At 36.3% G+C, this 12,002-nt stretch overlaps 1 protein-coding gene across 4 annotated transcripts in view; it reads right to left on the reverse strand.

Annotated features, from left to right (window-relative positions):
* Nucleotides 1-12,002, reverse strand: part of LOC135689413 (A disintegrin and metalloproteinase with thrombospondin motifs 6) — a 36,981-nt gene that overhangs the window by 2,146 nt on the left and 22,833 nt on the right. For all 4 annotated transcript variants that reach the window (XM_065206628.2, XM_089116251.1, XM_065206629.2 and 1 more), the window contains 15 exons: nt 11,165-11,322; nt 10,342-10,465; nt 9,921-10,001; nt 9,107-9,267; nt 8,383-8,515; nt 7,213-7,339; nt 6,279-6,492; nt 5,653-5,851; nt 4,750-4,929; nt 4,018-4,194; nt 3,493-3,675; nt 2,953-3,129; nt 2,031-2,195; nt 1,265-1,393; nt 185-299 (listed from right to left, as the gene is read on the reverse strand). In XM_065206628.2, coding sequence (XP_065062700.2) covers nt 185-299; nt 1,265-1,393; nt 2,031-2,195; nt 2,953-3,129; nt 3,493-3,675; nt 4,018-4,194; nt 4,750-4,929; nt 5,653-5,851; nt 6,279-6,492; nt 7,213-7,339; nt 8,383-8,515; nt 9,107-9,267; nt 9,921-10,001; nt 10,342-10,465; nt 11,165-11,322 — 2,323 coding nt within the window. The remainder of the gene's footprint in view (nt 1-184; nt 300-1,264; nt 1,394-2,030; nt 2,196-2,952; nt 3,130-3,492; nt 3,676-4,017; nt 4,195-4,749; nt 4,930-5,652; nt 5,852-6,278; nt 6,493-7,212; nt 7,340-8,382; nt 8,516-9,106; nt 9,268-9,920; nt 10,002-10,341; nt 10,466-11,164; nt 11,323-12,002) is intronic.

The following is a 12,002-nucleotide window of genomic DNA, read 5'->3' on the forward strand; positions in this document are numbered from 1 at the left end:
CATTAACAAGTCAAAGGTTTTGGTTTCAGCAACTACTAATCAATCCGAATCAAGTGGTAACGTGATAACGGTCTATGCTCGAAACTTCATTATTTCAAAATCTATTATTTACTCCTAGTACAATTTTCCTAAATTCATAGTTATTTTGTATTATTTTTTGCAGCACGCTATCCAGTATATTTACCAATCAATCTGGTTTCTGAAGTTTCCGACCCAGTTTTCCAAATTCCTGTCGTAAATATTATCTTTATAGCAACCAACTGAGTAGAACTTTGGGATGTCAGTTATTTCTGGGGCATCTGCAAAAATAGCAAGAGATTTGTTTCATAATTGTGTTAGTTGTTTTAATTAACATGGCATAAAGTTGCTTTTTGGTAAGACAATTTTATTATACCGCAATTACTTGGTCTTCCTGGAAAGGATGGTCCAGCTAGTTTTAGAGGATTAGGCCTTAACGCCTTAACTGTCAGTTGAAAAGATCATTTGACGGGATTCAGATCAGGTACTTTGTTTTTTACGAAATGGCATTACCAGATGCAAAAATAATTTACAATACAACACAAGCATAGCAAACCTTTAGGAAATCTAAACAGCGTTTGGCAGGGGTGAAACAGCGTTTGGCCATTTTTGCATTTACTAGAGAGGAAAAACTACATAACCCCTCTCTTCTAGTCCATTGGTGTTAGGTAATAAGTTAATGCACTTGTTGATAAGAACCAGAAATTTAAGTTCAGGCTGATTGTTCATAATTTTTTCGAAAATCTGAGGCTGGATTGTTTTTAATTTTTTCTAAATTTATAGGGTATAGGCAGTGCGATAGCTGATAGATCAAGATTCAGGCCTCATTTGCCAACAAAGTCGTTTTTGACGAGTTTCATTTGCCGCCATGTTTGAATATTCACCGAAAAAGCACCCACACATGGCTAAAAATCATCGTTTTTGAGATAAAATGTTGTTCAAAATTGTATTTCACAGTAGCTCAGGCTTAAAATTTTCTTAACTTGTTTTTAACTTTTGACCAATTTTAAGGCTCGTGTTCTTTTAAAATTGCTCCTAAAAAAATATTGTGTAGCCCTAAATTTGAAGTTTGGGCATTTGCTATCGGCTGATAATGACTGTTTCACTGCTGTAGCTGGACATTAAGGATTTATTGAATAAGAATGATAAGAAAAATAAAAATCGATCAGTCTAATTTGAAAATTGTCTCTATACTGAAAAAGTGTCTATTGCCTGTTTACAGAAGAGAGAGTCTAAGACCACTTACATTCTGTACAAGTAGTCGCCGCTGAACAGGATTCTTGTGTATATGTGCCTACTGATGCACTCGCGCAGTTCTTGCTTTCAACTATCTCTTTCTTTTCGTTTTGACATACAAGGGACATCAATTTGTGTCCTATCATTTTGGAAACAAAAAAGATATGAGGACATAAGTTTCAATTAAGAATGCTACAAAAAGGTATAATTCGCTCATGAAATTATTACATATATTTTTAAAAATTTTTGCTATGGATATAAATTTTATGAACTACTTTGTACACTGTTTCAATAACTTATTTTCATTAACTGACTATAAATAGAAATATTGACTATAGATGGAAATATCGATCAAACTATCTTTTCCAAAAACTTGGTGGAAAGTTTTTCTTTAGAATTAATATCTCTATCAGAGATAAAATAGCTCTTGGCAAGCCCTGCTAAAATGGAGCCTTTAAATAATTTCTCTTTCCAATTTGGACTAAGGAAACTTTACTGGGAAGCGAATCTATAACTTTCTTTCAAGTCATCTTTAATTAACCTGATTACTGTAATAGAATAAAGATATTTCTGTATCTTATTTTTTCCCTGAACATTTTTGATTCGAAGACATTTCTACATATATTCTCTAAATCATATTTTCTAAATCAATCTGCAGTTACACATTATCTCCATTTCTATTACTTTGAGATAATATGAAAAATAAGATGAAATACGGACCACGTTGGGATATAAAAGCAAATCCCGTTACAATTCAATGCAAGTACATTGTATACCTGATCCACAGTCAGCAAGACACACGCCATACTTTGGTGCCCATGTACACTGAGTAGTACAAGCAGTCGTCCTAGATGCTGGTTTTGTTGTGGATGAACAGTAGCTATCGCTCATAATGGTGCTTGCAGATGCCATGTAACATTTGAATTGGCTGGTTTTGGTCCCTGTGAATAAAAAAGAAAACAATGCTATGTGAAGGACAAATGTAAACATATATGCAATGGATTGATTGGTATCACACCAATCAACATCCATCTCACATTTCAAATTCATTCACTCGTTTGTTTTATTTACTCTGATGAAGCCCTGTATGCCGGGGCGAAATATTAGTATTCCTTAAATTTAATTTATTTTGAAAATTTTATCTCGTTACATTTGATACTCGTCGTCGTATTGCTTTGTTCCTTTTTTTCGTTTTATTATTCATTGCAAGATTCACAGAATCCGACGGACAGCCTATCCTGCCGTTCTTCCTTCTTACATACACTTTTCTGAAATCCAATCAAATTTTGCAAAGAAACTATGAAATTTTTGGAATTTCAAAATCAAATGCAATTGGAAAGATCTAAATTCTTGCGGTTGCTTTCTGGACAGTAAGACGTTTCTCCGATTGCACTGAGTTTTGATTGTATACCCAAACTGGTTAATCTCTTCGATTAACAATCGATTCTGTGGCATAAGATATTGAATAATGTCAATAAAATAACTTTGATGCTTTTTCACACCTGAAAGTAAATTAATGGTTATTTGGTCATCAAGTTTGTATTGTCCTCAGGTCACACAATTATTGACATGGTAAGTTCGTCGCATTTATGTAGATGACATGTTCCAGGAGTTTAATACGGTTTGATCAAAACAATTGGTATACATAGGCTGTAGGCATATTTCGTTATCAATAAAAACGACAAGCTTTGTACCAACCTTCTCCACAAGATGCACTGCAAGTGCTCCAAACTTCTCTCCATTCGTATAAAACGGGACATTCTCCCATGTTACAACTTTCATTGGTTGGTGAAGGCTTGGCTTGTTCACATTTAGAGTCATCTACCACCACCTTATCACTGTCTCTAACACATTTTACTATTGGCTGCTTTACACCTGTCAAAATGAAAATAGATATTGAGTAACCAAAAGTAGTTTGTTTAAGTACAATATCCGCCAAAAGCGTTTGAACAGACTTGGGTGAGAGCACTGAATTTGTTTAAACGCAGGGACTAAGTAGCATTAGGTTAGCTGGCTGACTTAGACTAAAGAGAACTTGGCCACTGCCATGTGTGTTTCCTCTCTCTAATTTTTTCTTCATTTATTAAATGCGACAATTTTACTTTGTTGTGATGTTAGTTTTTTGTCATGTTTTCTGAAACTTAATTTGACAACTCCAAGGGCTAAAGGTTGGCAACTTTTGTTGGTGATATTCCCCTGCAGAATACTTTTGAATTGTCACGTGAGACATGCACATACCTGTTGAACAAGAGACACTGCATGGGCCATATGTGACATTCCACGAGAATGTGTCTGGACATACAGTTAAGAGGCATTTTCGTGGTGGACCAACACTCGGCTTCAGAGAGGCCTCGCAGTAGATATCTTGAACGCTGGCACCATCTCGTTTTCGTATGCAAACAACCTTGTCTGTGATTTTTCCTTAAAATAAGAAGAACGTTTTAATCAAGACACTCTCTGTAATAGTATGCACTAAAATATTTTGAAGGAAAGGGTTTAAAATATACATAAATTATAGCTTGATGAAGGGATTGATAGGTAATCTATGTGTACGCTCATTTCAACTCTGTTGGTTCTGTAATGGTCTTGTTACAGAAAATAAATATTAGCTGAAAAATGAGTAAGTCTGGGCGATGGCTATGTTTAGAAAGGCAACTTTGAATAGGAGCCCGATTAATGCCAGGTTGGTATTTTGGCCATCAAAACGTCAAATGTACTGTTTATAAGAAAATTTAATAATTCAACGTTTGCAATTTTTCTTACCTTCACCGCAGGTAACACTACAGGTCCCTGCTACAATCTTCCATTCAAAAACCTCGGCACAGTCTCCTGCATTGCAGGGTTTCGTAGTGGCTGGCTTGGTGGCATTGCTGCACATCTCGTCACCCACGACTAAGCCATCTCTAGCTCTTTTGCACGTCACAGTGACTGGTATGGTACCTACACAAACGAATTAAAATAGATTTTAATATTCAATTAAAATGATAATTGTAAGAAGATTGGAAGTATACATACAGATATAAGGTGCTTATAATTTGAGCGCCAATAACAAAGAAAAGTAAATTCATGAAAATAGGTTATAGGAGGTAATATTTCACAGTTTAACCTTCATTAGAGCTCATTCTGGTACAAAATAGCAATTGAAATTATGTCAATTAAACAATTAACCATCTATTAACGAAATACATCGGCATATTCAAGAAGTCATAGAGCTTGTTTCGATATCTTGTTTCTTGTTGCAATCTGAAAGCACAGAGTAGGCACAATGAATGGTAAACAATGAAAGCCAGCAAAACGCAGCAATAACGCATTTCACTTTTTCATTTTCAATTTTTTAGGCATGGTTAAACGTGGCATGGATGCGGCAAGAACGCAGCAGGAATGCGAATAGAACGCGGTAAGAACGCGGTGAGAACGCGGTAAGAACGCGGTAAGAACGCGGTAAGAACGCGGCAGGAATGCGACAAGAACGCGGCAATAGAGCAGAAAACTTACCGTCCCCACAACTGACGCTACAGGTTCCATCCTTTGTATGCCAATCATACGAGTCACATGCTTCAGTATTGCATGACTTCGGTGGGATAGCACTGATATCAGGTTTCGTAGCCGCAGGGCATTCGCTGTCTGCAACTTTCTTGTCAATCCTCTGGCACTCAGTGTATGCGTATTGGAAGCCTTCGAACAAAAAGTCAAAAAGTAATTCTGATGCCTCTCATGATGCAGAGAGCTAATATCGATACCTATCAATGTTTAAATGCATTCGAAAACACGTAGCACAATTGGCATGTAATTCAAACTAAAGAACTTTTCAAAACAGCCTCAATACCACAATGAGAATACAGTTGCTGACAACAAATATTCAGTTGTTTTGGATATTGATGCAAACTCTACTCCAGCTTTCACCTGGGATCATTAGTGCACGCTATCATTAATCATGCTGGAATCATTAATAAGTTACTCAAAAACAATGGCCCTATCAATGAAAGGTAAGCAGTTGACCTCATAAGTTTGGACCATAAAAGCACCTCTCTTGCGGTATTTTGATTAAGTGATCACAAGTGTTGCTATTCAGCATCTAGGGTTGATCAGATCTATTTTCCACATAAACCTAGTTGAAGATAGCTGCAGTGCTGAAATATTTCAGTTTACAAATTTGTAGTGATTATATTTTAGAGTAATGGAAATTTATAAGCTTATTTTTATTCCCCCCTTAACTTTATTTTAAAATACTTATTTTAGTAGCTACTTCAAAGAGAATGGGGATTTGTGGGGATTTGTCATTGAACACTTCGTAATTCTGAAAATAAACACTAAAGAATGCAAAATTGTTGAAACTTTTTAAAAAGATTGAGAAGTATGCCATAAGCCTTGTTGATTAACAATTCAGTAAATGTATACCTCCTCCGCAGAGCTTTGAACAGTTAGAGTATTTGATGACCCAAACAGGGCATGGGTTATCGATATTGCATGCTTCAATGGTTGGAGGCTTCGGATCAGTGCATTCCAAAGGACGAGCTTCACTTATTGTCCCATCTGCACCAGTTCTTTTGCAGCTTACTTCCTGTGTTCTTGTCCCTTGACCACAAGACGTCGAGCACTAAAATGTTAAGGTTCAAGTCCCATAGAATCAATGGTTTTTTACTGGGTTCAAAACATGGTTGAATTATATATTCTTGTAGAATGTAATAGTCTTTCCCAGAGTCCAGAAAATATTACAGTTCCACAGCTGTGAGCCGGAGGAAGGTAATCCAACGATGCAGTAGTTTTGAGGAAGGCCATTACGTTCCTACCAAACCATATATGATTTTACTTCAATTCCAGTTCTAAGAAACATTTTTACAAAAGATATTAAGAAAATTTTGAGGGAGGCAAGCAGGCCAATGTTTTATCCGGAGGAGCGTGAAGGCATTTTCTGAACTCTGGTATTTCCTTTGAATGTTTGCTTTTTAAAGGCATATTTTCCTTTTTGTACCACTAAAAAACTGTTTAATAATATTCAACGAAAATGAAATAGAGCAACATACCTCACTCCATTTACCAAGAACCCATTGAGCAGTACAGGCAATGACATTACAGTTTTCCACTGTGTAGACGGTTGGTTTCGTTGCTGTGCACAAGGCTGCATCGCTCACTTCATGATACTTCCCATCCGAGCCAAGCTGAGAGCAAGTTATGTTTCTTGTTCTCTGTCCTGTTCCACAAGTCTTGTTACATTCGGACCATGGACTTATGTACCACCTTTGGTAGCGGAAATCAGTTATAAATATTGACTTTAATATTGGTGGATATCAGTTAACAAAGAAAGTTAGAAACATCACGAAAAATTGGTGAAAAGAGCATGGAAATCAAATAACGACCAAATGTAAGCAAAATTTTATATCGAGATGTGGATCATATGTAGCATGTAAGGCAGAACGATGCTGTTGATTAGTTTTATCTTTGTGACCAAGGAGCATTTACACAAGTTTTGATATTGGCAGATTTCAAAATACCTAGATAAAGAAAGACCGTGCTTGCCCAGTGGTTTTAGGCTGGCGACATTAATGTTCTGGAGCACACTGAATTGTCGAATAAATGTATGGAGCACACTGGATTGTCGAGTAAATGTAAAGTTGCACGAGAAACTAAATTTAACAATACGGAACCTTTATTTTGATATCAGTACAATTTTCAGAAATTCAGCTCAACTTATAGGTTTTAAAAATTTTTTTTGGCGTAGATATTTGCAAATTTACATTTGTGCGTATCGTACGCAGGAACCTAAAAATAAATGTTTTCATATTTGGTTCTCATTCAATATCATACTTGAAACACATGTTTCGTTCGAAAGTGTAGAAATCTTTCTTTTACAAGTTTATCAAAGATTTCTTCACCGCATACCTATTGGTGTGATGCAAAACGATTAATTTAAGCATTTATACAACAGCGTGGCATTTAAGCAGCTTTAGAAGCACTTACTGTCGAGGGCATAATTGCTGATTGCATGGTTGAGAATCAACTGGTCTAGGCAATGATTTGCAATATGCAATGCTAATAGGTGTCTGGTCATCAGTTCTTCTACATATGATTGTGCGACTTTGTACCCCTATAAAGAAAAAAAATAAAAAACATATCACAGAATTGAGTTTTAAAAAGCATCACTGCTTGAATTACTAGTAATTAGATTTTTGCTAACGGTCCGAACACCAGGACTCGGCTACGTAACAGTAACCCTACAGCTTTAATCAGCTTCAAACTGCAAATTCAACTATAGTAGCTTTGAAAACCTGATTTCTTATATCAAACCTTGCTTTGAAACTAGGCATACCTTTACGAATGCTGGTATCCGAGTAACCAAGATAAGATAAGACATCTCTTATTTTATCCCGGATTAACTGATAAGGTCGATCGCTAAACTGCATATTTTAACTGCACATTGCATACTATGTATGATGCCAAGGCTTAAGTTTCATAGTCACAATTTCAACAATTTCAATGATAAATTTATAAATAATGGTGGTTATTGGCACACGATTTGGAAAAATGTCCATATTTGGTAAACGCAGCAGGTAAACCAAATATTTTCTCTTTACCAGAGGGTAAGGGTAGCTAAACATCATGGTGGCAAAAAGTTCGGAGATATGCTACCCTTGCCGTAATATACGCCTGGTCTATGAGCAATTTATGCAGAATCATGTTTATTTACACACGCTTACATAGACAAACGTTTGTTATGTTATCTCCTTAGCAATACGGTTAAGGCTGCAACTAAAGAGTCAGTGCTATTCTATTTCATAACATGCTAATCGTGTTTTTCAACAGCTAGGCTTTCGCAAAAAGAGCAACAGTGAGTAGTATGTGCTCTAAAATCACGCGAAAGCTTCTCTCTCATATGAAAGAGCAAAGGGCTGGGATAGCCTTCCAGACAAGCAACGCTGGGTTTTTACAGATGTTCAGTTCTTTTGATAGTCCCAATAGATGGTTAACATGAACTTTTACCGATTGATCTTGAGCTATTCTACCCTGGGTACCAGACAGGTAGAGCTATTCTTGCAACAGCCTCTAAACTGTTCAGTATCACTATTTCCCGTAGCAATCCCACATGTGATTTCGACGAGAGATTTATCCCCTAAGTAGTGTGTGTCTTACCTCCAGCACATGTTTTACTGCATTCTCCCCAGCTGCTTGAAATAGCGTACTCATACGTAGAGGAATTGCCCTCGCTTGGCTCGTAGTATGTCCATTGAAGCCCAGGTGAAGAGCCACCGTATATATTGGCCCACTAGAGGTGAAAAAAGAAACAATATAGGCCTTCTTTATTTTGAAAAGCAGTTACGAAAACAAATTATGAAAGTATTTTAGATACTCTATTCAGAACTTTTGTTTGCTTTGTCAGTATGAAAGCAAATAGACATGGCAAGAAGAAAATTTATGTGGTCAAAACTATGCTTCCAGAATGCAACTGACCAACAGTTTCTTCTAGTAAATAGTGGGAAGCTTTTCTGAAAGTGCGAAACACCCTTTTGACTTCTGTTTGGACGGGGGCAACTATACCCTACCAATAGGTTTGTTACTAGAAACCAAATTTGGTACCATTTTTATACCACGAGCTTCGTACTTTTGATGCAAAGTGTAGTTTATATGTGGTTGTCCTTCAGGTTATAGCTATGACTTTCCACAAATCTACCAACATATTATTAAAACATCTTCAAAATTGGTCTTGAATTAGCTACCTTACATAAGGCTAAAAGATAAGCATTGATGTTTAAAACCAAAATCAATATTATACTCATAATAAATGATGACAGCAACAAGAAAAAACTAAAGCATCGAAAGAAACAACAACACTTGCAATCGCAACAACAACACCTACCACGACTCTGACAATGTCGTTTGACTTTCCGAGGCACGTCAGCTCGTCAGCAAAATTAAATGCCTGCATTTTGTAGTGGCAGGTCATTCCCGCCAACTTCATGCTTTTCGACCAAGATGGGACATAGTATGCATTTTCTCCACTTTGTCCGATTCGAGCAGCTATAAAGTAACGCTTTTAAGGTTAACAAAGAAAAATTCAAAGAATTTAATCAATATTTCATTGTGGCTCACGTAACAGCTTTCTTTAAACCAAAAAAAGATTGCTTGTTGTTTTGGCTTCAGAATCTATTTGTTCCACTTCAGAACCTGTTTGGCTTCAGCACTATCATGTTGTTTAATGAGGGGTAGAAAGAAAGCGTCACGGGGACAAAATTTGTAGCAACCCTAGCTGCTCTATTTTGCATCCGTTGCAATTTTTGGTTTGCCGTAATACCACAATTACCCCTAAAACAGGCGAACAAGACCCGGAGTACGGCTCTACAAGACTCGAGACTACAAGATTGCTTTCAAATAGTAATAGATTAATTTGTAATCAGAAAATGTACAAAGATCACAAAATGTTGGCAAAGTATCTTACAAAAAGCAAGGAGCCATTGCAACCTAGCCCCCCCTCCCAAAATGCCTCGGTAATTCTTACCATATCATAGGTTTATATACTTTTTATGGTAATGAATGTCAAAACAAAATTGCACGTGTCATCTCTTTTCAAGTTACGTTGATGGTAATCAGTGACTGTAGAGAAGGAAAGTTTTAATAGGAAAAACTCATTGTTCTAGCTGAAAACAGGATCAAATAGTAGCTTCGTTACTCACTGATAAAGTTGTAGGATGCTGCCAATTCTTTTACTTTCAAATTTATTGAATTTGCTGGAGTACTCGATATTTCATATTGCCCTAAAGTTAAAATTGAAAAGAAAATCAGCAACAATACAATAACAATGCAAGAACATATTTTTTTTATTATAACACTCTTACTCTTTACAATAATGAACTGTCAGATGATAACCCAAATGTAACGTTAGAGAGATTTGAGCATTGGAGTTGTCCAATTTTGTATCAACCAGCCACCCTAACCCGTCACATTTTTGAATCACATATACATATCAAAATCAAATCAAGAATCAGGCTTCTAATATAAATAGAAAAATTAAAAAAAAATCAGGAAATCGGCTACAGACGCTGCAATGAAAAGGACTTTGATATCATTGGGCTTTGATATCGAGTATTTGTTTACCTTGCCAGCCATATGGCTCCTTGTTTACACCAGTGATGGCACTGCAAGTGGAGCCATCACCACCACATACATTGCATCTGTCGTATATTGCACCGGACATTAGAACTTTGTCGCAGCCAACACTCTGCATTGAGAAAAGAGGCCCAAAATTCAGTTTAAACACACAAACTAAGAGGGTCAGTGACGAAGAGTGATGAAGAAAATTTCAAAGGAGCTGTTCAATGACAGAGTCAAAAGTAATCATCTTCAGTATCTTCGATCCGAAAAGTTTACAGTAGAATTTACAATGCAGAACAGGGAACCCAATTTGGGGTATAACCAAGGATGGCGCAGTATATGACAGATTGAGGGGGCTTACATTTTTTTGGGTGGAGGGCGAATTTTGTTTGATTTTTGTTAAAAATTGTTCGAAATCAAGAGCAGGGCGATTTTTTGTATGGTTTTAAGTACGTTTTGAAAATTATTGGCACCCCCTCCCCCCGCTTCCACGGTCTCTGGGTATAAAAAAACATTTTTCTGATCAATTTGGCTAATATTGGACTGTACAAGGACAGCTGTAAAGTTAATTTCGTATTAAAGTGGTATCTCTTCCCCATGGAAAAACAATTCATAGATAATACCCCAACTTTTCAAAATGCATAAAAGTGCCTATTTATTTATTAACCTCTCAGGTTCCTGTCTCTGGTAAATTTCCCCCAAACATTTTCCTTGAGCCCCTAAATTTGAAATTCTTTTAACAACCCTGCTTTGCTGCCTAGGGGCATGGCCCTAATTTTTGATACTTAGACAATTTTCTATCGTATGCTGCTGAAGACTGACTAACCTCTGGTTTTCCCTGAATGCACATATCGTAACTACTGAAAAAAGCCTTTTCTCCTTCAAAAGCGACTCCGGCAGTTGTAAACGTTCCGTCTGCGACGTTACCATAATAATATGGATTTGCATTCTCTTCTTGGCAAACAATCTTGCATGGAGATGAAGCTGTAAATAAAGCAAAGTAAATGAACAATTCAAGCAATGAACTCAACAAACAATAAAGAACTGATTGATTTTTCAGCTCCATTAAACCTTAGAAACAGAAAGACTAGAGTATTTGTCAAACAAACTATTATTTTACAGCAATAACTTTATAGTATCAAGAAGAGAGCTCTTAGCAGTGAATACCATGGAGCATGCATTTTCAGTTGGTTTGTTTGAATTTGTCCAATTCTAGAGGTCCTCTGCCAATTAGTAAGCATACTCAGAGAGACCCAAAAATTTAAAAAGCTTTCAGTCTTAGCGCTTTTTAGTTGCTATTGTTTATCATGGCTTGAAAAATATAAGATATACCGAAGCTTATGCAATATCAAATTTTTATACCCTTAAAACTGTTTGTTTGCTTTAGTCACATAACCAGTTGTATTTTCAAGAAGACACGTTTTAAGGTTTTCCAAGAAATCTTCTGGTTTTAAGAGAATGTTGAATAAAAAGAGATGTAATTTTCAAGGCTTTATTGGTACTTAACATCAAAAGAGTCTCTGTTGACCTCAATTTCTTTTGTTAAAGCAAAAAACAACGGATATTTAACCCTTTCTGTTATCTTTTGAGACTTTCTTATGAGAACCCCCTTATTTGTTTTACATTGCTATACCTTTGTCAACTGCGGTCATGTAAAATGATAT

This window comes from Rhopilema esculentum, chromosome 5 (genome assembly GCF_057945365.1).
Source record: "Rhopilema esculentum isolate cy_ngs chromosome 5, ASM5794536v1, whole genome shotgun sequence".
Lineage (NCBI taxonomy): Eukaryota > Metazoa > Cnidaria > Scyphozoa > Rhizostomeae > Rhizostomatidae > Rhopilema > Rhopilema esculentum.